This window comes from Ornithorhynchus anatinus, chromosome 4, assembly GCF_004115215.2.
Source record: "Ornithorhynchus anatinus isolate Pmale09 chromosome 4, mOrnAna1.pri.v4, whole genome shotgun sequence".
Classification (NCBI taxonomy): Eukaryota; Metazoa; Chordata; class Mammalia; order Monotremata; family Ornithorhynchidae; genus Ornithorhynchus; species Ornithorhynchus anatinus.
In genome coordinates this window covers 77,573,708-77,601,526 of record NC_041731.1, presented here as the reverse complement: position 1 = coordinate 77,601,526, position 27,819 = coordinate 77,573,708, and the positions used below count along the sequence as shown (strand labels likewise).

The 27,819-nt window shown below is 49.4% G+C and overlaps 1 protein-coding gene across 1 annotated transcript; it reads right to left on the bottom strand.

Annotated features, from left to right (window-relative positions):
* Positions 1-595: 595 nt before the first annotated feature.
* On the bottom strand, positions 596-27,524 carry COLEC10 (collectin subfamily member 10). The gene is made up of 6 exons (XM_029063481.1): positions 27,220-27,524; positions 14,549-14,620; positions 13,196-13,267; positions 8,444-8,497; positions 7,085-7,180; positions 596-1,176 (listed from the first exon to the last, which is right to left on the bottom strand). Exons 1-6 carry the CDS (start codon positions 27,365-27,367, stop codon positions 776-778), a joined length of 843 nt encoding a protein of 280 aa, XP_028919314.1. The 5' UTR covers positions 27,368-27,524; the 3' UTR covers positions 596-775.
* Between the last annotated feature and the right edge of the window lie 295 nt (positions 27,525-27,819).

Below are 27,819 nucleotides of genomic sequence, written 5' to 3'. Positions count from 1 at the left end.
CCAACATTATTATTAACTCCTCCGTGGGGAGATAGCTGAGAGACAGTGTGGTCTAGTGGACAGAGCACAAAACTGAGAGTCAGGAGATTGGGTTTTAGCCCCAGCGTATTCCTAGAGGGCTGTGTGACCTTCGGTGAGACGCTTCACCTCTCTGTGTCCTAGTCTTCCACTCTGTTAAATGGGGATAAAATCAATGGTGAGGCTGGGGAGGGACAATCAGATAATGAGAATCTTGCGTCTGCCTCAGCACTTAGCTCACGGTGATCATTTAGTAGATACCATCGTTATCATATCTGAATCCACAACTAATTATGTCTTCCACTCTTAGAGGTATGGGGGAGAGGGAACTGAACCTTCCGGGACATGACTAGTGCTTTTATTTTCCCCAGACGCTTTCACTTCCTTGACCCGTTTTGCCCTCACAACATCCTGTGAGATAGGGAGATTAACCCAGCCATTTTACAAGTGAGGCCCAGAGAGGTTAAGTCACTCGTCGTGGGCAAGGAATGTGTCCGCTTACTGTTATATCATACTCTACCAAGCGCTTAGTACAGTTCTCTGCACACAGTAAGCGCTCAATAAATATGATTGCATGGATGAATGAATGAACACAGTGCTGACCTGGGGCAAGCTGGAAGCTGGATTTTCCCCCTTCCCAGGCTTCAAGAAGCTCTCCAGCCGGTGAGTGATGGGGCAGCGAAAGTGATTCCGTTTTCGGAGAATGATCCCGTCAACCCCAGCCCTGGCATCCTCGCCAGCCCCCAAAATGGCAAAATCAGCGAGCCTCCACCCTCCTCTTGGCAAATTCGCAAACGAAGTACATGGTGCGGTGGCACTCGGTGTCGTTCCAGTGTCCGGAGCTGAGCATCTCCACGCAGTCCTCACGGCCGGAGGGGTCGTCGGGTTCCCCCTCACGCCAGCGGCTGTAGTCCCCCAGCGGCGTGTCGTCCGTGAACACGTAGCGTCCCTCCTGCTCCAGGTCGTTGATCCCGATGAAGACCCGGAACAGGCCGCTCTGGGCCACATAGTCGGCGATGAGCGTGTTGGCCCCCTCGTCCTTGGGCATGGCCAGGGCTCCTCCCCGGATGCGACAGTGGGTCACAGACTCACGGTAATTCTTCTCCTCCCTCACCAGGTAGTAGAACTTGTCCTCCGTCTCCCTGATCCCTGCGATGACTGGCGGGGTGACAGAACAGAATCAGGAGCCGTTAGAAGCCTGGGCAAGGCCTTCCCTGACTAAGCCCTTCTTTCCTCTTCTCCCACTCTCTTCCAAGTCTCCCTGCCTTGCTCCCTTTCTTCATCTCCCCTCCCAGTCCCACACCACTTATGTCCATATCTATCATTTATTTATTTATGCTCATGTCTGTCTCCCCCTCTAGACTGGAAGCTCACTGAGGACAGGGGACGTGTTGATCGTTGTATCGTACTCTCCCGAGCGCCGTACTCTCCCGAGTGCTTAGTTCAGTGGTCCGCACACAGTAAGTGCTCGATAAATATGACTCTCTGAGTGAAAGGGAAATAAAACGACACTCTGCCTACGATCCCCGCTGTGCTAAAAGAGGTCAGACGGGATAAAACAGTCCCTTGGGTGAGGTCACGTCTCAGTGAGTCAGTCGTTGAGGGAAGAACCGAAGGGCTCTCTCCGATCAAAGGTTTCTTATAATAATAATAATGTCGGTATTTGTTAAGCGCTTACTATGTGCAGAGCACTGTTCTAAGCGCTGGGGTAGATCCAGGGTCATCGGGTTGTCCCACGTGGGGCTCACAGTTAATCCCCATTTTACCGATGAGGTAACTGAGGGACAGAGAAGTGAAGTGACTTGCCCACAGTCACACAGCTGACAAGTGGCAGAGCCGGGATTCGAACCCATGACCTCTGACTCCCAAGCCCGGGCTCTTTCCCCTGAGCCACGCTGCTTCTCAGGTAAGCTCCCTAGACTATAAGCTTCTTGTGGACAGGGTACATGTCTACCACCTCTGTTACAGTGTACTGTCCCAAGGCTTTTCATTCACCATCCAATCGTATTTACTGAGCGCTATTGTACTCGCCCAAGTGCTTGTCCAGAGCACTGTACCAAGCACTCTTGGGAGAGTACTATATAGTAATAGACATAGTCCCCTGCTGATAACGAGCTTACAGTCTAGAGAGGGAGACAGACATTAATATAAATAAATAAATTTCAGGGATGGACATGGGCGCTGGGTCGCTGAAGGGGGGCGGTGAATAAAGGGAACAAATCAGAGCAACGCAGAAGGGAATGGGACAAGAGGAAAGCTAAACCAGGGAAGACTTTTTGGAGGCGATGTGCCTTCCATAAGCCTTCGAAAGCGGGGAGATTAGTGCTCTGCACACAGTAAGCGCTCAATAAATATCACTGATTAATGGAAAGGGCGACAAAGAAGCAAAAGAGAACTGCAAACATGAAGCACAACACCACCCAAGATAATCTTTTTGTGTGCACGGTGTGTCCAGGATTGAGGATCCTGCATTGCCCTTTCCAGGACTGCACCCACTTACAGGTGGACTTCACTGTCAGGGGTGTTTTCTTCAAATACCAAGGCAATGTCATCGTATTTGAAGACTTCCCTGACCTAGAAGCAGCATGGCCTAATGGATAGAGGACGGGTCTGGGAGTCAGAAGGACCTGGGTTCTAATCCCACCTCTGCCGCTTGTCTGCAGTGTGACCCTGGGCAAGTCAATTCACTTCTCTGTGCCTCGGTTAACTAATCTGTAAAATGGGGATTAAGTCCGTGAATCCCATGAAGGTCAAGGACTCTGACCAAATTGATTTGCATGTATCCACTTCAGCGCTTAGTTCAGTGCCTGCCACATAAGTAAGTTCTTGAAAAAACCCACAATTACATATATGGATATATGTAATTGTGGAATATACATATAATTGTGGAATAATGGTGTTGTATATATCTATCTCTAATAATAATAATGTTGGTATTTGTTAAGCACTTACTATATGCAGAGCACTGTTCTAAGCGCTGGGGTAGACACAGGGTATTCATTCAATAGTATTTATTGAGCGCTTACTATGTGCAGAGCACTGTACTAAGCGCTTGGGATGAACAAGTCGGCAACAGATAGAGACAGTCCCTGCCGTTTGACGGGCTTACGGTCTAATCGGGGGAGACGGACAGACGAGAACAATGGCACTAAACAGCGTCAAGGGGAAGAACATCTCATAAAAACAATGGCAACTAAATAGAATCAAGGCGATGTACAATTCATTAACAAAATAAATAGGGTAACGAAAATATATACAGTTGAGCGGACGGGTACAGTGCTGTGGGGATGGGAAGGGAGAGGTGGAGGAGCAGAGGGAAAAGGGGAAAATGAGGCTTTAGCTGCGGAGAGGTAAAGGGGGGATGGCAGAGGGAGTAGAGGGGGAAGAGGAGCTCAGTCTGGGAAGGCCTCTTGGAGGAGGTGATATTTAAGTAAGGTTTTGAAGAGGGAAAGAGAATCAGTTTGGCGGAGGTGAGGAGGGAGGGCGTTCCGGGACCGCGGGAGGACGTGACCCAGGGGTCGACGGCGGGATAGGCGAGACCGAGGGACGGCGAGGAGGTGGGCGGCAGAGGAGCGGAGCGTGCGGGGTGGGCGGTAGAAAGAGAGAAGGGAGGAGAGGTAGGAAGGGGCAAGGTGATGGAGAGCCTCAAAGCCTAGAGTGAGGAGTTTTTGTTTGGAGCGGAGGTCGATAGGCAACCACTGGAGTTGTTTAAGAAGGGGAGTGACAGGCCCAGATCGTTTCTGCAGGAAGATGAGCCGGGCAGCGGAGTGAAGAATAGACCGGAGCGGGGCGAGAGAGGAGGAAGGGAGGTCAGAGAGAAGGCTGACACAGTAGTCTAGCCGGGATATAACGAGAGCCCGTAATAGTAAGGTAGCCGTTTGGGTGGAGAGGAAAGGGCGGATCTCGGCGATATTGTAGAGGTGAAACCGGCAGGTCTCGGTAACGGATAGGATGTGTGGGGTGAACGAGAGGGACGAGTCAAGGATGACACCGAGATTACGGGCCTGCGGGACGGGAAGGATGGTCGTGCCATCCACGGTGATGGAGAAGTCTGGGAGCGGACCGGGCTTGGGAGGGAAGATGAGGAGCTCAGTCTCGCTCATGTTGAGTTTTAGGTGGCGGGCCGACATCCAGGTGGAGACGTCCCGGAGGCAGGAGGAGATGCGAGCCTGAAGGGAGGGGGAGAGGACAGGGGCGGAGATGTAGATCTGCGTGTCATCTGCGTAGAGATGGTAGTCAAAGCCGTGAGAGCGGATGAGTTCACCGAGGGAGTGAGTGTAAATGGAGAACAGAAGAGGGCCGAGAACTGACCCTTGAGGAACTCCAACAGTTAAAGGATGGGAGGGGGAGGAGGCTCCGGCGTAGGAGACCGAGAATGATCGGCCAGAGAGGTAAGAGGAGAACCGGGAGAGGACAGAGTCCGTGAAGCCAAGGTGAGATAAGGTATGGAGGAGGAGGGGATGGTCGACAGTGTCAAAGGCAGCAGAGAGGTCAAGGAGGATCAGAATGGAGTAGGAGCCATCGGATTTGGCAAGAAGGAGGTCACGGGTGACCTTAGAGAGAGCAGTCTCGGTAGAGTGGAGGGGACGGAAGCCAGATCGGAGGGGGTCTAGGAGAGAATGGGAGTTAAGGAATTCTAGGCATCGATTGTAGACGACTCGTTCTAAGATTTTGGAAAGGAAGGGTAGTAGGGAGATAGGACGATAACTGGAGGGGGAAGTGGGGTCGAGAGCGGGTTTTTTTAGGATGGGGGAGACGTGGGCGTGTTTGAAGGCAGAGGGGAAGGAGCCCTTGGAGATCGAGTGGTTAAAAATAGAAGTTAAGGAAGGGAGGAGGGCAGGGGCGATGGTTTTAAGAAGGTGAGAGGGAACGGGGTCCGAGGCGCAGGTGGAGGGGGTGGCACTTGCGAGGAGGGAGGAGATCTCCTCTGAGGATACTGCAGGGAAGGATGGGAAAGTAGGGGAGGGGGTCGTTGGGGGGGAGGGGAGAGGCGGAGGGGTGACTTTGGGGAGCTCAGACCTGATCGTGTTGATTTTCGTGAGGAAATAGGTGGCCAGATCATTAGGGGTGAGAGATGGGGGAGGGGGAGGAACACGGGGCCTAAGGAGAGAGTTAAAGGTCCGGAACAATCGGCGGGGGTGACGGGCATGGGTGTCGATGAGGGAGGAGAAGAAGCTTTGCCTGGCGGAGGAGAGGGCAGAGTTAAGGCAGGAGGGTAATCAGGTTGTCCCACGTGAGACTCACAGTTAATCCCCATTTTACAGATAGAGAACTGAGAACAACAACAATAGAGAACTGAGGCACAGAGAAGTGAAGTGACTTGCCCTCAGTCACACAGCTGACAAGTGGCAGAGTCAGGATTCGAACCCATGAACTCTGACTCCCAAGCCTGGACTCTTTCCATTGAGCCACGCTGCTTCTCTAACAATGTTGGTATTTGTTAAGCGCTTACTATGTGCAGACCACTGCTCTAAGCGCTGGGGGAGATACAGGGTAATCAGGTTGTCCCACGTGGGGCTCACAGTCTTCATCCCCATTTTACAGATGAGGGAACTGAGGCACAGAGAAGTGAAGTGACTTGCCCACAGTCACACAGCTCGCAAGTGGCAGGGCCGGAATTCGAACCCATGACCTCTGAATCCCAAGCCCTTGCTCTTTCTACTGAGCCACGCTGCTTCTCTCTATATAGATAGATATATAGGTGTCCTTTGTATTTGAAGGCACCCCTGAAACTTAGCATATATATATATATATATATATATACACTCACACACACACGTGCATATGTATATATACATATATAAATATGTACGTGTCTATACATGTGTATATACATAAATGTATATATATAATGCATGTGTATGGATATAAAAAGTCTCCTAGCTTTGCTTTCTAGTTCTGGCATTTATCCTGCCCTGGGCACTCTGGTTGTGAGCCAAGAGTGGTAGGAAAAGAAAATGAACCTCTTCTCTCTTCCCCTTTTCCTTTCTGTTCCCACTCCCTCTCCTTTACCCCAAGGAATGTGGTTCTAGAGTAGAGCACACCTAAATTTCTAGATTAGAGCAGTTTAGACTGTGAGCCCGTTATTGGGCAGGGATTGTCTCTATCTGTCGTCGAATTGTACACTCCAAGCTCTTAGTACAGTGCTCTGCACTTAGTAAGTGCCCAATAAATACTATTGAATGAAATAAATACTATTGAATGAATGATTAAAGATCTGTCTAAGGGGTTCTGGCCTAGGTCTAGGGGCGTTCCAGGCCCCGGGGCAACGGAGATTTCGGTCAGCTGATCTCGGGGTGATCTCAGGCTGATGCCAGACTTCAGAGATGCTCCGGGGTGAACTTGGGAATCTAGAAGAGTAGTGATACGACTGATGACTTACTTATTATGTGAAAAGCACTATTCTAAGAACTGGGAAAGAATTTTCAGGTGAGAATTCGACACAGACCCTGTCCCTTGAAAGGCTCATCTGGGGTCCGGAGGATGTCCCTGGGCTTTTCCACCATGCCACGGCTGCCTTCCACCTCAGGAAATCAGGTTTATCCAAGACAAGAACTGCACGGGGCCTGGGAGTCAGGGGACCTGGGTTCTACTCTAGTTGCCTGATGCGTGACCTTGGACAAGTCACTTCACTCCCCTGGGCCTCAGTTTCCTCACCTAGAAAATGGGAAATCAATATCTGTTCTCCCTCCTACTTAGGCTGTGAACCCCGTGTGAGATAGGGATTGTGTCCAAACTGATTAACTTGCATCGGCCCCAGTGCTTACTACGGTGCTCGGCGCATGGTAAGCACTTTACAAGTACCACAATTATCATTATTATTCAACCACTCTCCACTTCTCAATCTCCAGCACTTGCGCCGCCAAAGCGAACGAGAAAATTGGACTCGTTCGTCGGAGCTGCTTCCCTCTGACCTTAGGCAGAGGTTACAGGGAAGGGTTGCTTCCTATTCCGTCTTCCTAATCGACAAGGCAGATTGGATCATTGTATAGTTCAGATGGTTGGCAAGAATGACAGTTGATAACATGCTGACTTGAGGGTCCAGAGCGAAGTTTAAAATGCTCACCATTCTTTACAAATTTCATCGAGGTTTTGAGTCTAGCAACACTGATATCCAACTGTCCGACCACTTTGCGGTACCTTCCACAGTCACAGACGGTGCCTAAAAAGAGGAGCGGGAACTTTGAGTTTTCCGGGAAGAGATGACAAAAACGAGTGTGCTCACAGAATCTCAGAAAATATGCAGCCGGGTCTTCCCCACTTTCAAAGCCACCTCTTCCAGCAGGCATTCCCTGATTTATTCCTAGCTTCCTGCTACGTCATCCCACTCACCACTCTTTGCACACATGAATATATTGGTTTATTTATTCTCTTTGCTCATCTAGCTTGGGGTTGTTGTTTTTTTTTGCTATCTTGGTTGTTACTAGTTGGATCTGTCCTTACTCCTGCTTCCATAGTACACATCTGATTTGTGCCTGCCTCTTTCTCCCGGTAGGCTGTGAGCTCCATGAGGGAAGGTGCCGCGTTCTTTACTTTAGATTCTATCCTCCTAAGTGCCTCATACATTGCTTCACACACAGTAGGCAGGCTCCACATTAGTGGGGAGGAAATCACCCCACAGAGTGTTCTGCACACAGTGGGAATCCAGGAGAACACTTGGGAGCTAGAGAGCACTCTGTAAATATTGATGATTGAATGAATGAATGAATGAATGAATGAGGTATTCTGGAAAGATAAATGAGTGAATGAATGAATGAGGTACTCTGGAAGAATGAATGGATGAAGCACTCTGGAAAAAGGAGTGAATGAATGAGTGAATGAGGCTCTCTGGAAGAGTGAATGAATGAATGAAGCACTCTGGGAATAGGAATGAATGAATGAATGAGGCATTCTGGAAATGCAAATGAATGAATGATGAATAAGTACTCTGGAAATAGGAAGGAATGGATGAATGAATGAGTGAGGCACTCTGGAAATGAGAATGAATGAATGAATGTATTGCAATGAAACCGTGCCTGTAGCTTAACCAGATTTGATTTCAGATCCGATCCGGGTTCTAGCGGACGGTCAGTTGACACAGCCGAGCCATTTTCAAAGGTGTGCTAGTCACCGTGGGACCACCAGGCTTCGTTGCTGTGTGGGGGTCCCTTGTTCCAGCATGACCCGACGAGTATAGAAAGCACAGAACCTCTCACCAGGCCCAGATGTTGTCTGGAGAGGAGCGCTCCCCCCTTGGCCTAGGGCTCTTTAAGGGAGCACGGGAAAACAGTCTGAGTAGGAGGAATGATATGGAGGTCGGCGGAACCCCCATCTCGGACTGGGGGAGAGAGTGATGGTATTTATTCCAACTTGGCAAACTAATCCTACTAAATGAATCTGGCAACTCACCAGGGCAAGAAGAGAAGCCGGAGAAACGATACTGTACCTGCTTTTCCTTTTCCTCCTGTGCCACCCGGTGAACCCTTCTGCCCTTTGTCCCCTGTGGGGGGAAGAAAAAGGGAAGGTCATCAGTCAGTCAATCAATCAATCGAATTTATTGAGCAGGTAACTATGTGCAGAGCACTGGATTGGGTCAAGCCCCACTGCAGGCAGCTCGCCCGTCCCTAATAGGTGGAAAAAGCTTCAGCGGAGCCTGTGAGCCCTCTCACCAGCAGCTCTGTCCTGAAACAGCCCTGAGGGGCTCGCACAGGGAAGTCAGGCTAATGTCACCTGATAGATTCCCTTGGCTGAACATGCAAGGGTGGCCAAAGCTGAATCCCGGAACGGCATCTGTGATGCCTCTTAGTCTCGTACGCTCTGTGGGCAGATTTGAATCACCGAGATTCTTTCAACTGGTCCTTTGGCTCTGATGACTCGATTAATCAATCAGTGGGATTTATTGAGCATTTACTCTGCACAGAGCACTGTGTTAGGCTTGGCGGAGTACGAAACAATAGAGTTGTTTTGAAGGCACGTCTCCTCCAAGAGGCCTTCCCTGAAGAAGTTCCCTCTTTCTTCTTCTCCCGCTCTCCTCTGTGTCAACTTGACTTGCTCCCTTTATTCATCCCCCTTCCAAGCCCCACTGCTCTTATTTACCCATCTGTAATTTTATTTATTTATATTAATGTCTGTCTCCCCCTCTAGACTGTCAGCTCATTGTGGGCAGGGCATGTGTCTGCTTATAGTTATATTGTAGTCTCCCAAGTGCTTAGTACAGTGTTCTGCACAGAGTAATCGCTCAATAAATATGTTTGAATGAATGAATGAGTTAGTAGATATGATCCCTGCCCACGAGTAGCTTCAAGTGTAGAGGAGGAGGTAGATCTGAAAATAAATTTCAGGTAGGAGAAATGGCAGAATATAATAATAATAATACTATGAGAATATTCATTCATTTATGTTTTTAATCAAATTTGGTGAGCGTCTACTGTGTGCAAAGCACTGTACTAAGTGCTTGGGAGAATAAAATACAACAACAGACACATTCCTTGCCCACAATGAGCTTAAAATCTAGAAAATATGTACTTAGGAGCTGAGGGGCTGGGGGAAAGGTGAATATCAAGTGTTCAGGGGTACAGAGCGAAATGCATGGGAGACACAGCAGGGAGGGTGAATAGGAAAAATGACGGCTGAGTCCGGGAAGGCCTTTTAGAGGAGATGAGATTTTTGTAGGACTTTGAAGGGGAGGGGAAGGGTGATTATCTGGGTTAGTGTGGGGAGACAATTACAGACCGGAGGGAGGATGTGAACAAGGATTGGTGGTGAGATCAATGAGATTGCAGTATACTGCTGCTTGAGTCTCACAGCTGGGCAACAGTTCGTTCTGAGGTGGCTAGTGGAATGAACACCGGCCTGGGAATCAGAAGACCTGGATTCTAATCCTGACTCTGCCACTTGCTTGCCTTGTGACCTTGAATAGATCACTTATTTTTCCCTGGGCTTCAGTTTCTGCTCAGAGTGAAGTGGAAAACCATTCCCCAAAGCATGAAGTGATTGAATTCAGTGACCGTATTTTATTTTGATACTGAACCCATCATGATGAGGCCTCAGTAAATCATGATGCTTTCTTATTCCTGGGATGAACTACTGAAACCCAGAAATCTTCCTCACTTGGAGAATTGATGGCATTCAGGTCAACTGCCACAGGTGAGATTAATTTGAGTTAGCAGAAAACTCTGGAAGCACTGGAGAACAAGGTTGGCTGAAAATTTCCAAGACTAAATCCGAAATGAAATCTCTTCCTGCAAGTCAGAGTGGGGAGATGGTGTTTGAATTCTGCAGGTGCAGTCGAATAGAGGGATACCATGTCTTTCCTTCGCTCTCTGAGTGAAAAGCAATAAAAATATTAGTGTGGGATCAAAAAAGGAGGAGGGGGGACTCTTGCCTCTAAGCTCATTCCATGTCAGAAGTGCCTGCAGTTTTGATGAGCTGAAAGGAGGGCAAATTGTTTTCCCTAGAAAATGCACTTCCTAATTTAGAGTGCTCAAGCACAGAGAGCACTGTAGTTTTGGGCCATTGTCTGGACACTTTGCATTTATTCATTGCTCACAGAGAACACTGCAAGTTGGTACGATCATCTGGACAGCTTGCATTCATTCAGTGCTTGAGTACGGAGAGCACTGCACGTTGGTATGATCGTCCGGGCGGTTCGTATTTATTCAGTTCTCGGGCACAGAGAGCACCGCACATTGGTATGAATGTCAGGGCAGTTTGTATTTATTGAGTGCTCAAGCACAGAGAGTACTGCACGTTTGTATGATCGATCAGACATTTTGTATTTGAGTGCTCGAGCACAGAGAGTACCGCACGTTGGTATGATCGATCCGACAGTTTGTATTTATTCGGTGCTCCACCATAGAGACAACTGCATGTTTGCATGATGGTTAGGACAGCTTATATTCATTAGCGCTCTGTCTCTGAGGAGCAGTAAGTGATTCTTTTTATGGGTAGGAAAAAAAAAAAAATCCACATTGGTATTCCAGGTGAAAAACATTCACAGGATCACAGGTATCTACAATCTTTTTCTTAATTACATCAGGTCAGCCCTATCCAGATCCGTGGGCTCGGAGAGGATATGTTGATTAGGAAAGGTCTTTCTACTGGTTCGAACGAAGCTAATGAACACAGGCATAAGTGCCTTTGTGCCCTCTCAGCATAGCAAACATGATTCATTCAATCGTGTACTAAGCGCACGTCATTCCTGGGACTCTGGAAGAGTTGAGGGGCAGGAGAAGGAGGGCTTTCACTATAAACAGAGTGAGCTTCTGAGTGGGGGGAGATATTGTAGGAGTCCAAGTCTGGATGATAATGAAGGTACCTGTGTAAGAACAGCCTGAGACATGTCCATAGTCACCTGTCCGTAGCGAACCAAACTGAATCCGTTTTGGAAAGGCCCACCATCTCCTCTGTTATCCGCGAACTGTTACATGTTCTGAGTTGTTTACGTGTGGGTATCGAAGGACTTGTAGTCAGAGGCCACGGCTTACAGAAGCCCAAATTCCCTGAAACCTTCCCCACCTGCCACTAAACGTTTATTTGTAGATTAGGGTCCATACGGACGAAGCTCAATGTTACACCTCACAGGCAGATTATCTTTTCCAAAACACGGCGGTGCTCCAGTATGCTTGCCGGGTTGGTCAGCGGAATGCAGACGCCCAGCTTCCACATCCACACCCCTCCATAAAAGCTGTTTACACCTGAGTACGCTGCTGCTCCTCGCAACCAGGAGGGGAGGCTAGGACAGCCCGGAATGTGCTCGGCTCTCCCGGGGATGCCCAGTCCAAGGCTCCGGCAGGGACCAGCCGAGTACTAGAGAGGAAAAGACGTTCAAAGACCTGTCCGTATGGGACAGAGGTTGATGCGGGCGTAGAACCGTTCCTCGGTGGGGCGAAACACTGGGATTCTAGGGCATTGTAATATGTAAAAACTTTGCTTGTGGGTCCCTAGAGGATGTGATAGCTTGTGTTCAGGGTTTGGGTATGTTTCATGCAGTAGATCCATAGCTTTTTTCAGAGGTTTATATATATTCTAAAGTCATAGTTTTTCATAGATTTTACACATTAAAGCCATAGTGTTGTATGCAAAACTCAGCAAGTACATTTGTTTCATTCTTCCACCCCTCTCTTCCCCTTGACTCTATTTACCGCCATCGTTCTCGTCTGCCCGTCTCCCCCGATTAGACCGTAAGCCCGTCAGAGGGCAGGGACTGTCACTATCTGTTGCCGATCTGTCCACTCCAAGCGCTTAGTACAGTGCTCTGCACACAGTAAGCGCTCAATAAATACTATTGAATGAATGAATGAATGGACCTACGTGCCCCCAGATGAGTCCCCTCCTTAGGGGTGCGTCATAACTGGAATGCATATAAAGCTCCAAAACACTATCACATTCATTCTCTTTTCAGCTTCTGTCTCTGCCACCTGCCTGCCTGTATGACCTTCGGCAAGTCACTTCACTTCTCTGTGCCTCAGTTACCTCATCTATAAAATGGGGATTAAGGCTGGGAGCCCCATGTAGGACAGGGAATGTGTCCAACTTGATCAGCTTGTGTTTACCCAGTGCTTAGTACAGTGCCTGGCACATAACGAACACCATTAAAGAAAATATGAAGTTTTCCTACGTGTTTCTTTTTTCCAATGGCATCCGTTAAGGGCTTCAAAAATTCCTAAAATCATTTCTCATCTAGGAGGCCTTCCCTGACTAAGCTTACCCCTACTTGCCCTCCCCTCTGCATCAACTATACACTTGGCTGTGCATCCGCTAAACATTTTGATACTCATCTCAGCCCCACACACTTTTGTAAATATCCTTATTCTCTATTATTTCCCTTATCTATATTTATTTCGATGTTTGTTCCTCTCAAGAGTGTCAGCTCCTTGTGGGCAGAGATCATGTCTATGAACTCTGGCGGACTTCTGGTAGAGAAGCAGCATTGCCTAATGGATAGAGCAAAGGCCTGGTAGTCAGAAGACCTGGGTTCTAGTCCCTGCTCCACCACCTCTCTGCTGTGTGACCTTGGACAAGTCACTTCACTTGTCTGTGCCTCAGTTACCCCATCTGCAAAATGGGGATTAAGACTGTGAGCCCTCTGTGGGACAGGAACTGTGTCCAATTCGATCCCAGTACTTAGTACAGTGTCTGGCACATAGTAAGCGCTTAAATGTAATTGAAACAAAAAGAACAAAAAAATGCAACTTACCCTTCCCTCCGATTGGGCCGATTTTGCCAATAATGCCCTGGTTTCCTCGGTCGCCAAGGTCTCCTTTAGTTCCTGAAAATCAAGGGAGGTGAGCTTTTTGAAGTGAGGGGAAGCATCATAGCCGAGGGGACCGAGCATGGGCCAGGGAGTCAGAAGGTCATGGGTTCTAATACCGGCTCCGCCACTCGTCTGCTGTGTGACCTTGGGCAGAAGCAGTGTGGCTTAGTGGATGGAGCGTAGGCCTGGGAGTCAGGAGGTCATGGGTTGTAAGCTTGGCTAAGTGGAAAGAGCACAGGCTTAGGAATCAGAGGTCATGGGTTCTAATTCCAGCTCCGCCAATTGTCAGCTGGGTGACTTTGGGCAAATCACTTAACTTCCCTGTGCCTCGGTTACCTCACTGTAAAATAGGGATTGAGATGGTGAGCCCCATGTGGGACCGCCTGATTACCTTATATCTACCTCGGTGCTTGGAACAGTGTTTGGCACATAGTAAATGTTTCACAAATAACATCATCATCATCATTATTATTATTATCCTGCCTCTGCTGCTTATCTGCTGCGTGATCTTGAGCCTCACGTGGGACAACCTCATTCCCCCGTATCTCCCCCAGCGCTTAGAACAGTGCCCTGCACATAGTAAGCGCTTAACAAATACCAACAAAAAAGTCACTTAACTTCTCTGGGCCTCAGTTCCCTCATCTGTAAAATGGGGATGAAGACTGTGAGCCCCACGTGGGACAACCTGCTTACCTTGTATCTCCCCCAGTGCTTAGAACAGTGCACGGTACATAGTAAGCACTTACCAAATACCATAATTATTATCATTACTATTAAAATTACATTCCAGGAGACACAGCACTTTAGCAGGTAACTAACTTGGCAGCGAAAAGACGTCATTTTGGATACATTTTTTATGACATTTGTTAAGCGCTTTCAGTGAGCCAGGTGCTGTACTAAGTGCCGGGGGAAATACAAGCTAATCAGGTTGGACTCAGTCCCTTTTCCACATGGGGCTCACAGTCTTAATCCCCATTTTATAGGTGAGGTAACCGAGGCCCAGAGAAGTGAAGTGACTTGCCCAAGGTCACACAGCAGACAAGTGGCAGAGCTGGGATTAGAACAGAGGACCTTTGGATTCCCAGGCCCATGCTCTGTCCTCTAGACTGTTAAGCTCACTGTAGGTAGGGAATGTGTCCATTATATTGGTATACCTTACTCTCCTAAGCGCTTAGTACAGTTAGTGCTCAATAAATACGATTCACTGATAGGCTACACTGCTTCTGCTGGGACATGCTGCTTTTCACACAGGCTGACGCAAGAGAGGGAGAACAACCTATCCAACTTTTCACCTACCTTTGGGTCCCATGGGGCCCACCTTCCCCGGCCTTCCTCCTTCTCCCTCTTCTCCTTTCTGGCCACCTTCCCCTGGAAATGGAGAAAACAAGATCCATCAGACAACGGCCTTTAGTCCCTCCCTTTTAGACCACGAGCCCCCTGAGGAACAGGGACTTTATCCAACCTGATTTACTTGATAATCATAATAATAATAATAATGGTATTTGTTAAGCGCTTACTATGTGCCAAGTACTCTACTAAGGCTGGAGTGAAAAAAAGAAAATCAGGCTGGACACAGTCCCTGTCCCAAGTGGGGCTCACAGTTTCAATCCCCATTTTACAGATGAGGTTACTGAGGCACAGAGAAGTGAACTGACTTGCCCAAGGTCACACAGGCAGGCAAATGGCAGAGCGTGGGTCATCTGACTACCAGGCCTGTGCTCTTTCCATTAGGCCATACTGCTTCTCATTCAATAGTGTTTATTGAGCGCTTACTACGAGCAGAGCACTGTTCTAAGTGCTTGGAACGTACAATTTGGCAACAGATAGAGACAATCCCTGCCCAATAACAGGCTCATAGTCTAATCTAATCTATAATCTAGAGGGGAAGACAGACTGTAGAATAAACGACAGATATGATGAAGAAGAAATAGTATCTGCGTGAGCTATAAGCCTTAGTTAATGGTTAGGTAATAATTCACACGAAAGATTTCCACAGAAACGTAATGTGAGATTGAGAGAATTTGTCTGCTTTGGTGGCACAGAAATGCTGATGAGGCGATAGGTGAGATATAAACAGGGGAGATTAGAAATGAAACAGGGAAGGCATCCTGGAGATGTGATTTCAGGTGGGCTTTGAAAATGGAGGCCTGTCGAATTTGTAAAGGAAGGGAGTTCCAGGCAAGAGAGGTAAATAGGGAAGGCGGGAGCAAGAAGTCCGCAGTAGGAGAGATGACCAAAAAGTACAGTGAATAAGTTTTCTGGAGGGGAACAAAATGGGTGAGCATTAGTGAAGTGGGAGAAGGCAGTAGAAAAGTTAGAAGGAGGGAGAGAGGTGAATGAGTGCCTTAAAGCCACTGGCTAGGAGTTTCTGCTGGATGCGGAGAGGAATGGGTGACCATTGGAGAGTTCTGAGGAGTGGGGAAGAAAGTGCTTTGGAGAGAATAACTAAACCAAGACACGTCCTCCGCCCACAGTCTAATGGGGGAGACAGGCAGACACAAATTATTTAGAAATAGTTGACGCTGAGGGACAACGAGGACTTTGCTGGGAATAATACTAATGATAGGTGATCATTACGGCATTTGTTAAGTGCTTACTAGATGCTGGGCTTGATTCTATTTATTGCCTCGATTCTATTTATCGCTATTGTTCTCGTCTGTCCGTCTCCCCCGATTAGACTATAAACCCGTCAAAGGGCAGGGACGGTCTCTATCTGTTACCCATTTGTACATTCCAAGCGCTTAGTACACTGCTCTGCACATAGTAAGCGCTCAATAAATACTACTGAATGAATAGGCACTCTTCTAAGCACTGGGCTAGATATATAACAATCAGGTCGGTCACAGTCCCTGTCCCGCCGGGGGCTCACAATCCTCATCCCAATTTTACAGATAGGGGAACTGAGGAACAGATAAAATGATTTGCCCAAGCTCGTAGAGCAGACAAGTGGCAGAGCTAGGATTAGAATCCAGATCCTTCCGAACCTCAGGCCTGTGCTCTATCCGCTAGACCACCCTGCTTTTCTAGAGTGAACTTTTCGGAGCAAACCTCACACTCGGTGCTATCTTCTTCAAGCACAAGACGCAACTTGATTCAGCGCGTTATGTTCTGGGCACGGGATGGGGGTACAGGGAGCGGTCCTGGCCCTGGGTGTCCGCCTAACTCATGCTCTGAACGCGATGCTCTCCGAGATGGAGAGCAAAGAAACAAAACATTCTGGTACATCCTCTGGCACCATCCCATCTGCACCACCCTTGCACTTGGATCCGAACCCTTCAACCACTTGATATTCACCTCACCCTCAGCTCCACAGTTCTTGGATCTGTATCCGTAATTTACTTTTAACGTTGTCCCCCCTCTCCACCGACAGCTCCTCGGGGGCAGGGAACGAGCCTACCAACTCTGTTATACTGTACTCTCCCAAGGGCTAAATTCGGTTCTCCGCTCACGGTAAGTGCTCGTTGAATGCCAGTGATTGACTGATTCATTTCAGTCGTATTTACTGAGCGCTTACAGCGTGCAGGTCACTGTACTAACGACAAACAGACACATTCCTGCCCAAAATGAGCTCACGGTCTAGAGGGGGAGACACACATTAATTGATTGGAGCCCTGATTCTCCTTTTTTTTCAAATGGTATTTGTTAAGCTCTTACTATGTTCAATAGTATTTATTGAGCGCCTACTATGTGCAGAGCACTGTACTAAGCGCTTGGAATGTACAAATCGGTAACAGATAGAGACGGTCCCTGCCCTTTGCCGGGCTTACGGTCTAATCGGGGGGAGACGGGCAGACGAGAACAAAAGCGATAAATAGAATCGAGGGGATGAACATCTTATTAAAACAATAGCAAATAAATAGAATCAAGGCGATGCACATCTCATTAACAAAATAAATAGGGTGATGAAAATATATACAGTTGAGCGGACGAGTACAGTGCCGAGGGGATGGGAAGGGAGAGGGGGAGAAGCAGAGGGAAATGGGGGGCAGAGAGGGTTTAGCACTGGGGCGAATACAAGCTAATCACGTTGGACCCCGTCCACGTCCCACATGGGGCTCATCGTCGTTAATCTCCATTTTACAGGAGAGATCACTGAGGCACAGAGAAGTTAAGTGACTTGCCTTTAAGTGACTTGGCCGAGGTCACACACAGTAAACAAGTCCTGCTGACTCCCAGGGCCGCGTTCTACCCATTAGGCCACACGGCTTCTCAACTCCGCTCCAGTACCTGGTTGCTCCTTCACACTAGAGAAGCAGCGTGGTTCAGTGGAAAGAGCACGGGCTTTGGAGGCAGAGGTCATGAGTTCGAATTCCGGCTCTGCCACTCGTCAGCCGTGTGACTGTGGGCGAGTCACTTCACTTCTCTGGGCCTCAGTTCCCTCATCTGGAAAATGGGGATGAAGACTGTGAGCCCCACGCGGGACAACCTGATTCCCCTGTGTCTACCCCAGTGCTTAGAACAGTGCTCGGCACATAGTAAGCGCTTAACAAATACCGACATTATTACTAGTTACCTCTTCAGCTCCGTCTGCACTGTACAGGTTCTGTACTGTGCTCGTTGAATAGCCACTAGAGGCCAGAATTTCACGTCGACCGTAAGCGACTTCACCACCAGGAACCGTTCCGTCGCACTCCACACTATCATCAATCAATCGGTGATATTTATTGAACCCCTACTATACGCAGAGGACTGTACTAGATGTTTGCGAGAGCACAATACAACAGAATTCATTCAGGTGGATCAGGAAAAGAGCCTGGAGCAGGTGGCATTTCAGGAAGCTTGTGGGGTGGGACAGGAGCCTCAGCATGGTGGAATAGATCGAACTCGGGCCTGGGAATCATGAGGCCATGGGTTCTGATCCCAGCTCCGCCGCTCGTCTGCCGCGTAACCACGGGCAAGACGCTTCACTTCTCTGGGCCTCAGTTACCTTATCTAATAATGTTAATAATGTTGGTATTTGTTAAGCGCTTACTGTGTGCAGAACGCCGTTCTAAGCGCTGGGGTAGACACAGGGGAATCAGGTTGTCCCACGTGGGGCTCACAGTCTTAATCCCCATTTTACAGATGAGGGAACTGAGGCCCAGAGAAGTGAAGTGACTCACCCACAGTCACACAGCCGACAAGTGGCAGAGCTGGGATTCGAACTCGTGAGCCCTGACTCCAAAGCCCGTGCTCTTTCCACTGCGCCACGCTGCTTCTCATCTTAAGCTTATCTGTAAAATGGGGCTTGAGACTGGGAGTCCCATATGGGACAGGGACTGTGTCCAACCTGATTTGTTTGGATCCAGCGCTTAGAACGGTGCCTGGCGTGTAGTAAGTGCTTAATAGATACCATAATTATTAGTATCATTATTATTATTATCCAGGCCTAGTGGGAAAAGTACAGGCCTGGGAGTCAGGAGACCGCGTTCTAACCTTGGCCCTGACAACTGTTTGCTGTGTGACCTTGGGCAAGTCACTCAGTGGAAAGAGCCCGGGCTTCGGAGTCAGAGGTCATGGGTTCGACTCCCGGCCCTGCCACTCGTCAGCTGTGTGACTGTGGGCGAGTCACTTCACTTCTCTGGGCCTCAGTTACCTCATCTGTAAAATGGGGATTAACCGTGAGCCTCACGTGGGACCACCTGATGACCCCGTATCTCCCCCAGCGCTTAGAACAGTGCTCTGCATATAGTAAGTGCTTAACAAATACCAACATTATTAACTTCTCTGTGTCTCAGTTTCCTCAACCGAAAATGGAGATTCAGTACCTGTTCTCCCTCCTCCTTATACTGTGAGCCCCATGTGGGAGAGGGACGGTGTCCAAATCTGATCGACTTGAATCTACCCAGAATCAGCAGACACATTCCCTAGAACAAAGTTAGGTTTATCACCCGGTGAGGAAAATAACAGGCGATGATAACGATTGCCGTATTTGTTAAGAATTTCTCATGTTCCGAGACTAAGCTCTGAGGTAGTTTCAAGATAATCAGAGCAGACATGGTCTCTATTCCCCCTGGGGCTTACAGGCTATCAACCGTGGGTGGGGAATGTGATTGTTTATTGTTGTTTCGTACTCTCCCAAGTACTTAGTACAGTGCTCCGCACACGGTAAGCGCTCAGTAAATACGATTGAATGAATGAATGAATTTATCGAGGGCTTATTGTGGGCAGAACAGTCACCTAAGCGGTTGTGCGGGTACAATACAACAAAGGGGGAGACAGACATTCGTATAAACTAATAGATATGGAAAAAAGTGCTATGGGCCCGAGAGTGGGATGAATATCAAGTTCTCAAAGGATACAGATCCCAAGTGCAGTGAGAAAATTCCCAGTTTGGACCCGAATCCCTCCAGAAAATATTCTGGGTCACAAGAGGTTTGGGTCAGTGCTTCCGGGGCCTGTATGGATTCGCTGCTGTGTCACCCTCACGGGGACACTAAGCGTGGCCCCTCTCCGGATTCTAAATTAGGAAAAGCAAAAGTGTAGGTTCCGTGTAAGTGATGACACCCCTCCTGACGCGCGCTCGCTGCTGGCCCACCGCTGCCCTACAACGTTAGTAAGTGAGCTGCAGTGCGTTCAGTGTATACGGCGTAAACTGCTTTCTAAACAAATGCCCGTAGAGATATGAGACGGAATAGTTTTCTGGGTCTTTGGGGTTTTTTTTGTGGACAATTTCCACCTTCCCTCTCCAAATTTTCCCCTCGAAGCCCTCCTTACGGAGTCAATCCGTCAATCAATTAATCAATGGTACTTACTGAGTGCCTACTGTGTGCATAGCAACAGTGCCTGGCACATAGTAAGCGCTTAACAAATACTATGATTATTATTATCCTTGCCCTCATGGCGTAGTGGACAGAGCCTGGGCCTGGGAGTCAGAAAGTCACAGGTTCTAATCCCAGCTGTGCCACTTGTTTGCTGTGTGGCCTTGGGCAAGTCACTTCACTTCTCTGTGTCGGCAGTTATCTCTTCTGTACATGGGGATTGAGACCGTGAGCCCCACATGGGACAGGGACTGCGCCCAACTCGATTTGCTCGTATCCACCCCGTCACTTAGTACAGGGCCGGGCAAGTAGTAAGAACCTAAATACTGTCATCATCAGAAGGAGCTTACAGACTATAATTAATCAGTCGTATTTATTAAGCAGTTACTAAGTGCAGAGCAGCACACTAGGCACTTGTACAGTATAACAGAATTGGAAGATACATTCTCTGCCCACAGAGAGTTCACAGGCTAGAGGAAGCAGCGTGGGCTCAGTGGAAAGAGCCTGGGCTTCGGAGTCAGAGGTCATGGGTTCGACTCCAGGCCCTGCCACTCGTCAGCTGTGTGACTGTGGGCGAGTCACTTCACTTCTCTGGGCCTCAGTGACCTCATCTGTAAAATGGGGATTAACTGTGAGCCTCACGTGGGACGACCTGATTACCCTGCATTTACCCCGGCGCTTAGAACAGTGCTCTGCACATAGGAAGCGCTTAACAAATACCAACATTATTAGAGGACACAGACGAGAAAATAAATTACAGGCCGATCCCTGCGGACGTCCTGTGGGACTGGGTGTGCAAAGTGAATATCAAAATGTTTAGGAGGTACAGACCCAAATGCATAGGTGATGCAGAAGAGGAGGATTAGGCAAGAGCAGGAGATGTGATTTTTAGGAGGACTTTGAAGATGAGGACTCATTACGGGCAGGGAACGCGTCTGCCAATTCTTTTGTAATGTACTTTCTCAGGCATTTAGTACAGTGCTTAGAATAAGCGCTCAATCAATACCACTGATCGACTGATTGATGGGGAGTGATGGTCCTTCACATAGGAACAAGGCCGGAGTTCCAGGCCAGAGGTCGACTGGGTTTTCCAGCTGGTCCCGGAACCGCTGTCAGAGCAGGGCTTTCCCGCAACCCAGACACCGTAGTCTCCTCTCCTGGATAGCTCCGCCAGAAGCAGAGAAACAACCTTATCTACCGGGACTCCCAGCCCATCCCGCCCTCTGTAATATTATTTATTTGTATTGATGTCTGTCTCCCCCACTCTAATTATAATAATAGTAATGGTATTTGTTAAGCAGTGCAAAGCGCTGGGATAGATATAAGGTTATCAGGTTGTCCCAGGTGGGGCTCACAGTCATAATCCCCATTTTATAGATGAGGTAACTGGGGCACAGAGAAGTTAAATGACTTGCCCAAAGTCACACAGCTGACAAGTGGCAGAGGCAGGGTTGGAACCCACGATCTCCGACCCAAAAGCCCGTGCTCTTTCCACTAAGCCACGCTGCTTCCTACTAAGACTTGCCGCTTCTCTAGGCTGTTCGCTCGTTGTAGGCAGGGATTGTCACTCTTTATTGTTGTATTGTGTTCATTCATTCATTCAATGGTATTTATTGAGCGCTTACTATGTGCAGGGCACTGTACTAAGCGCTTGGAATGGACAAGTCGGCAACAGATAGAGACCGTCCCTGCCCATTGACGGCTCACAGTCTAATCGGGGGAGACGGATGGACAAAAACAAGACAACTTAATCACAGTAAATAGAATCGAGGGGTTGTACACCTTATTAACAAAATAAATAGGGTAATAAAAATATATACAAATGAGCACAGTGCTGAGGGGAGGGGAAGGGAGAGGGGGAGGAGCAGAGGGAAAGGGGACTTAGTTGAGGGGAGGTGAAGGAGGGGCAGAGAGGGAGCAGAGGGAAAAGGGGAAGCTCAGCCTGGGAAGGCCTCTTGGAGGAGGTGAGCTCCCAAGCATTGAGCGCAGTGCTCTGCACACAGTAAGTGCTTGATAAATACGATTGAATGAATGAATGAATTCGCCCTGTCCCTTTCTCCCTCTCTAGCAGCCTAGAACTGGTGAAAGGGGAATAGAGTCCTTCTGCCTTATCCCTCCCCCCATAAGGACCTCCCTTATTTTGTAGGAGTTGGGGTGGGGGGGGGGGGTCTCTCCTTTGTGGGGGGTGAAGGATGGGGCGGAGGAGGAATCTCTCCAATCCCCGTCATCTTTCAGGAGTCCTGATTGAGCCTGGTCAGGCTAACGAGGCATGTACTCACTCACGCAGGCTAATGATCTATAAACGCAGATAATATTTAGAGATGGTCAAGAGGACAAGAGGCACAAGAGGAGAACGTATTTGGGAGGGGACAGTTAGGTTAAGGAAGAACGATATTCATTTTCAAACTAGCTGAACGATCGACTAGACAGTATGGCCAAGAGTTTTCTTCTCTGTGGCTCAGTGGAAAGAGCACGGGCTTTGGAGTCAGAGGTCATGGGTTCGAATCCCGGCCCTGCCACTTGTCAGCTGTGGGACTGTGGGCGAGTCACTTCACTCCTCTGGGCCTCAGTGACCTCATCTGGAAAATGGGGATTAAGACTGTGAGCCCCACGTGGGACGACCTGATTCCCCTGTGTCTACCCCAGGGCTTAGAACAGTGCTCTGCACGTAGTAAGCGCTTAACAAATACCAACATTATTATTCTTTTTTAGAAAAATGTAATTAACCTCTTGTTTACTCATTTATAATAATGATAACGATACCAATATTAGTAATAATTGTATTTATGGAATTTACAGTATTTTGTACCATAATAGTCATATTTACGGTACAGTATTACTCATTTGTAATAATGATAACAACGATACCAATATTAGTAATAATCGTATTTAGGGAAGTGTTTAAAATGGATAATGATCATGGTGTTTATTAAGCGTTTACTAGGTGCCATACACTGTACTAAGCACTGGGGTGGATAAAAGCCAATCGGGTTGGTTACAGTCCCTGTCCCACGTGGGGCTCGCGGTCTCAATCCCCACTTGAGAAGCAGCGTGGCTTAGTGGAAAGAGCAAGGGCTTGCGAGTCAGAGGGCGTGGGTTCTAATCCCAGCTCTGCCACTTTTCAGCTGTGTGACTTTGGACAAGTCACTTAACTTCTCTGTGTCTCATTTACCTCATCTGTAAAATGGGGGTTAAGACTGTGACCCCGACGTGGGACAACCCGATGGCCTTGCATCAACCTCAGTGCTTGGAACAGAGCTTGGCACAGAATAAGCACTTAAGGAATACCATTATTATGATTATTATTTTACAAATGAGGTAACTGAGGCACAGAGAAGTGAAGTGATTTGCCCAAGGTCATACGGCAGACAAGAAGAGCCAGGATTAGAACCCATGATCTTCTGACACCCCGGTCTGTGCTCCAATCCACTATATCACGCTGCTTCATTGTGTCAAGAAGGGGGATGGATCTAATACAGTCTGATTGGACACAGTCCCTGCCTTACACGGGACTCACAGTCTAAGGGAGAGGGAGAGAGAGAGAATAGGCAACTTATCCCCATTTTACAGATGAGGAAACTGAGGCACAGGGAAGTGATAATGCACTTACAATGTGCAAAATGCTGGGGTAGATGCAAGATTATCAGATCGGATAAGTGATCAGATTGCCCAAATTCCTCCTCGAGTACCCTGCCCGTCCCCCCTTCTTCGGTTATCTCACCTCTCTGACCCCAGTTGGGCCACTCTGTCCACCAAACACTTGCCCCCGTGACTCTCCAACAGTCAACCTCCTGAAAAAATCTGAATCTTATCAAGGAAGGCTCCACAGCCAGTCTCAGACCTGGGCCCCTCGCCAAGCCTCTCCCCATCCCAGGGGATGAAGAGTGACATAGAGACACCGAACGCGGCTTGGAGAGAAGTGCCTCCCCTGACCTCTCCCCGATCAGGGCTGGGGCTATTGTTCAGTCCGCCCGCCTGGCCTGACCTCCGGGCCCATCCACCCAACCTATCCAGACCACTGTCCGACCCGTCCTTTCTGCCCGCCCCGCCTGACCCGCCCACGCAGTCTGCCCACCCGACACTCCTGTCCTGTCCATCCAGGCCACGCACCTTGCCCACCTGCACTGCTGTCCATCCTGCCCAATCTGCCCAGCCCATCTGGCCTGCCCACCCAGCCCACATAGCCAGCCCACCCAGCCTGCCCACCTCGTCCACCTGACCTGTCGACCCAGTCCGCCCACCCAGCCCACCCATTCTACACACGCTGTCCCCGAGCCTGTCCACCCACCCAACCCACCTGCCCAACCGGACTATTATCCAACTTGCCCAATTTGCCCAGACCTCCTGACCCACCCAGCCAGCAAACCAGCCTGCCCACCTTTTCTGCCTGACCTGTCTGCCCCATCCACCTACCCAGCCTACCCACCCAGCCCTCCCGGTCGGTTCATCCAGACCACCCACCCTGCCCGCCCATTCCGTCCAGGCTGCCCACCTAACCCTACCAGTCCAACCGGGCCACTCAGCCTACCCCCCTAATCCACCTATCCTGTCCACCAAGACCTCCCACCCAGCCCGGGCAGCCCACTTGGCCCACGCAGTCGTCCTGGCTCCGCCTCGTGTCTGCTTTGACATCTGCCCTGAGGAAAGGCCCCACCCGGGAGGTGAAACAATCCTGTCCCAGTTTCCCAAGGCCGTGGGGGTGGCAATGGCATTGATGAGTGTATGAGCAGCAGCAGGGCTGCGATGGGCCCCAGGTTCTCTGACTCCTGATCCAAGTTTCACCCTCCCTCGTCAGCACGAAGCCCGACCACAACCTTTCTCCCCCTCCTCCCATCCTTCGTCCTGAAGCAGTCGGCAAGAAAAAATGCACCGCTGCTTCTTAGAGCCAAACAGATTCAGAAAGCAGTCTCAGTCTGCAGCTGCCGGAGGGGGTGGTGGCACGTCTCCTCCCCGACATACCGTGGATGGGGGTGGGTGACCTATCCGATTTCGATCCGGTGGAATTGACCGGTTGCCTGGGCAACTCCTCATCCCCTCTCTCTCCGGGGCAGTTCACGAAGCCCCGCAGGAGCTACAGGCCACTGAGGACTGGCTTCGAAGGCCTTCTAACCTACGCTTCCTTTCCTGTTGCTCGTCCTCCCTCTTGCGATGGCCCGATCGATAGATTGATTGAATGATTCGGTCATTCATCTATACGTTCATTCCCCGAACAAACCACCCTGCTATCCCCAGGCCCACTGGCCCTCCCTGCGGGTTAATGGCGTCAGAGTTTGAAACTCGAAGACAATCTTTGGAGGAAATCATTTCACTGATTTCAAAACAACCCTATGACTGACTGATAAACCTGAGGCGTTTCTGATTAAAAATGCTTTTTCGTTCTAAAAAACAGGCACGCGTTCCCTCCCCCCGGCCCACCCCACAGCCACTGAACAGTGCGGCCTAGTGAAAAGAGCACAGGCTCAAAGTCAGACGACCAGGGTTCTTATCCCAGCTTCGACTAACTTCTCTGTGCTTCGGTCCCCTCTTCCATAAAATGGGAATGAAATCCTCGTTCTCCCTCGCTTTGCCCCACGTGGGACGGGACTGTGTCCGACCTGATATTCTTGTATGTACCCCAGGTCTTAGTACAGTGCTTGGCATTTAGTCAGGCCTTAATAAACACCACAGTTAGTACTATCGTGCATCCTTCAGGGAAGCACGACGTGAATGACTGATAAAGACACAGCAGCCTGCGCTCCGTCCGTTACTCCGAAAACAAAAGCTAAGAGCTGCGGCGGAGGACAGACTGCTTTTATGAGCTGCCGGCATGAGGCAACGTTAGACCACTTTGGACTAGAATGAGGTGGGGCAGACCATCAGACCTGTGGGGCCAGGAACGTGGCCCCCAAGTAGCCGTCTTCAGACGGAGAAAAACCGCAACGACTCCCCCCGGCCTTCGCAACCCTGTTACAGTGAGCGGGGAAATACGCTCAGAATCTCTTTCTTGGCCTCTAAAAAAATCCTCCCTCAAGGTTGGACTTGAGTGCCACAGATAGGTCCCCCTACTACTACTACTAATAATAATTGTGATAGTTCATTTATTTAATCATATTCACCGAGCGCTTACCGTATGCAAAGCACTGTGCTAAGCACTTGGGAGAGTACGGTACGACAATGAACCGACATATTCCCTGCCCACCGTTATTTTTCAAGTGCTTATTATGCATCAAGCCCTGTACTAAGCGCTGGGGTAGATATGAGATATATGGGTCCCGCATGGGGCTCACAGTCTAAGTGGGGGGGGGGGTGGAACAAAAGGTATTGAAACCCCACTTTGCAGATGAGGGAACTGAGGCACAGAGAAGTGAAGTGACTGGCTCAAGGTCACACAGCAGACAAGTGGAGGAGCCAGGCTCAGGTCCTCTGACTCCCAGGCCCGGGATCTTTCCACTAGGCCACGCGGCCTCCCTACTACTCAGAGGGCTGCTTGCCCTGAGAAATGGATGCCCCAGCATAGCCCTTGCCCCGGTCCTGGGCTTGGCCCTGTTCCAGCATCTGGGCTAACGCTGATAGCCCGACCCATCTAGGGGAAAGCAACCGCTCAGAGTCCGCAGCAGGTTTCAGGCAAGAGCGCGACGGGGAAGGGTTTAGAAGCGGAATGGAGGGTGGGAAGAGGATGGAAGGGAAGCGGGGAGAAGCAGCATGGAGTTGCGGATAGAGCCCGGGCTTGGGAGTCAGAAGCTCATGGGTTCTAATCCCAGCTCCTCCAGTAGTCTGCTATGTGAACTTGGCCAACAGTAATAATAATGTTGGTATTTGTCAAAGGCTTACTATGTGCAAAGCACTGTTCTAAGCGCTGGGGGATACAAGGCGATCAGGTTGTCCCACGTGGGGCTCACAGTTTTAATCCTCATTTGACAGACGAGGGAACTGAGGCCCAGAGAAGTGAAGTGACTTGCCCACAGTCACACAGCTGACAAGTGGCAGAGCTGGGATTCGAACCTATGACCTCAGACTTTCAAGCCCGGGCTCTTTCCACTGAGCCACGCTGCTTCTCTAGTCACTTTACTTCACTGGACCTGTCTCCTCATCTGTAAAATGGGGATTAAGACTGGGACAGGGAATATGCCCAACTCGATCTGTTTGTATCCACCCCAGAGCTCATTACAGTGCTTGGCACATAATAAGCGCTTAACAAATACCACAATTATTATTATTAAGGAGGGATTGTTCCTCTCCTTCCCTCACCTTTCGGTCCCGGTAAAATCGTGTGGGAGGAGCAGACGTCAGACGCAGCGCGGCCGTCGGCTTCGAAGCAGAGACTCCGGATTTGGAAAAGGAACAGCAGGGAGAGGATGAGCTGGCTCCTCTGTGGTGGCGCGCAGACACCGGTCATCTCTGAGGCTGTACAGTGGCTGGCCCGGGCGAGGTGGGCAGTGGACAGCAACAGGGCAGGGAGTGGAGGGCGGACAGTGGGAGGATGAAAAAAGGGGATGGGGGCGGGAAAGGAATTGAGGAGGAGAGAAGAAAAGAGTGAGAAGGTGAGGAGAGAAGATGCGGAGGAGAGAAAGCGAGGAGGAGAGAGGTAAGGAGGACGGGGGCGAAGAAGAGAGAAGGTGAGGAGGAGAGGAAGAGAGGACGTGAGGAGGAGAGAAGGGAAAGAGGAGAAGAGGCGACGTGAGGAAGAGAGGAGGTGAGGAGGAGAGGAGGAGAGCCCTGCTTCGTTCCAAACAGGCAGCTTGTCCTTTCCAATCCAGCCACCCGCTTGCAGGAACAGAACTATTTGGAGCTCACGTTCCCAAGGGGTCCCACGACAAGAAACAAGGCTCCCCCAGTTGTTTACGTTAC

Coding starts and splice junctions, on each gene's coding strand:
- COLEC10 (XM_029063481.1), bottom strand. CDS start 27,367: ATGACCGGTGTCTGCGCGCCACCACAGAGGAGCCAGCTCATCCTCTCC. Junction 14,621..27,219: donor GATTTTACCGGGACCGAAAG/GTGAGGGAAGGA, acceptor CTCCATTTCCAG/GGGAAGGTGGCCAGAAAGGA. Junction 1,177..7,084: donor GATGAAATTTGTAAAGAATG/GTGAGCATTTTA, acceptor TCACCCCGCCAG/TCATCGCAGGGATCAGGGAG.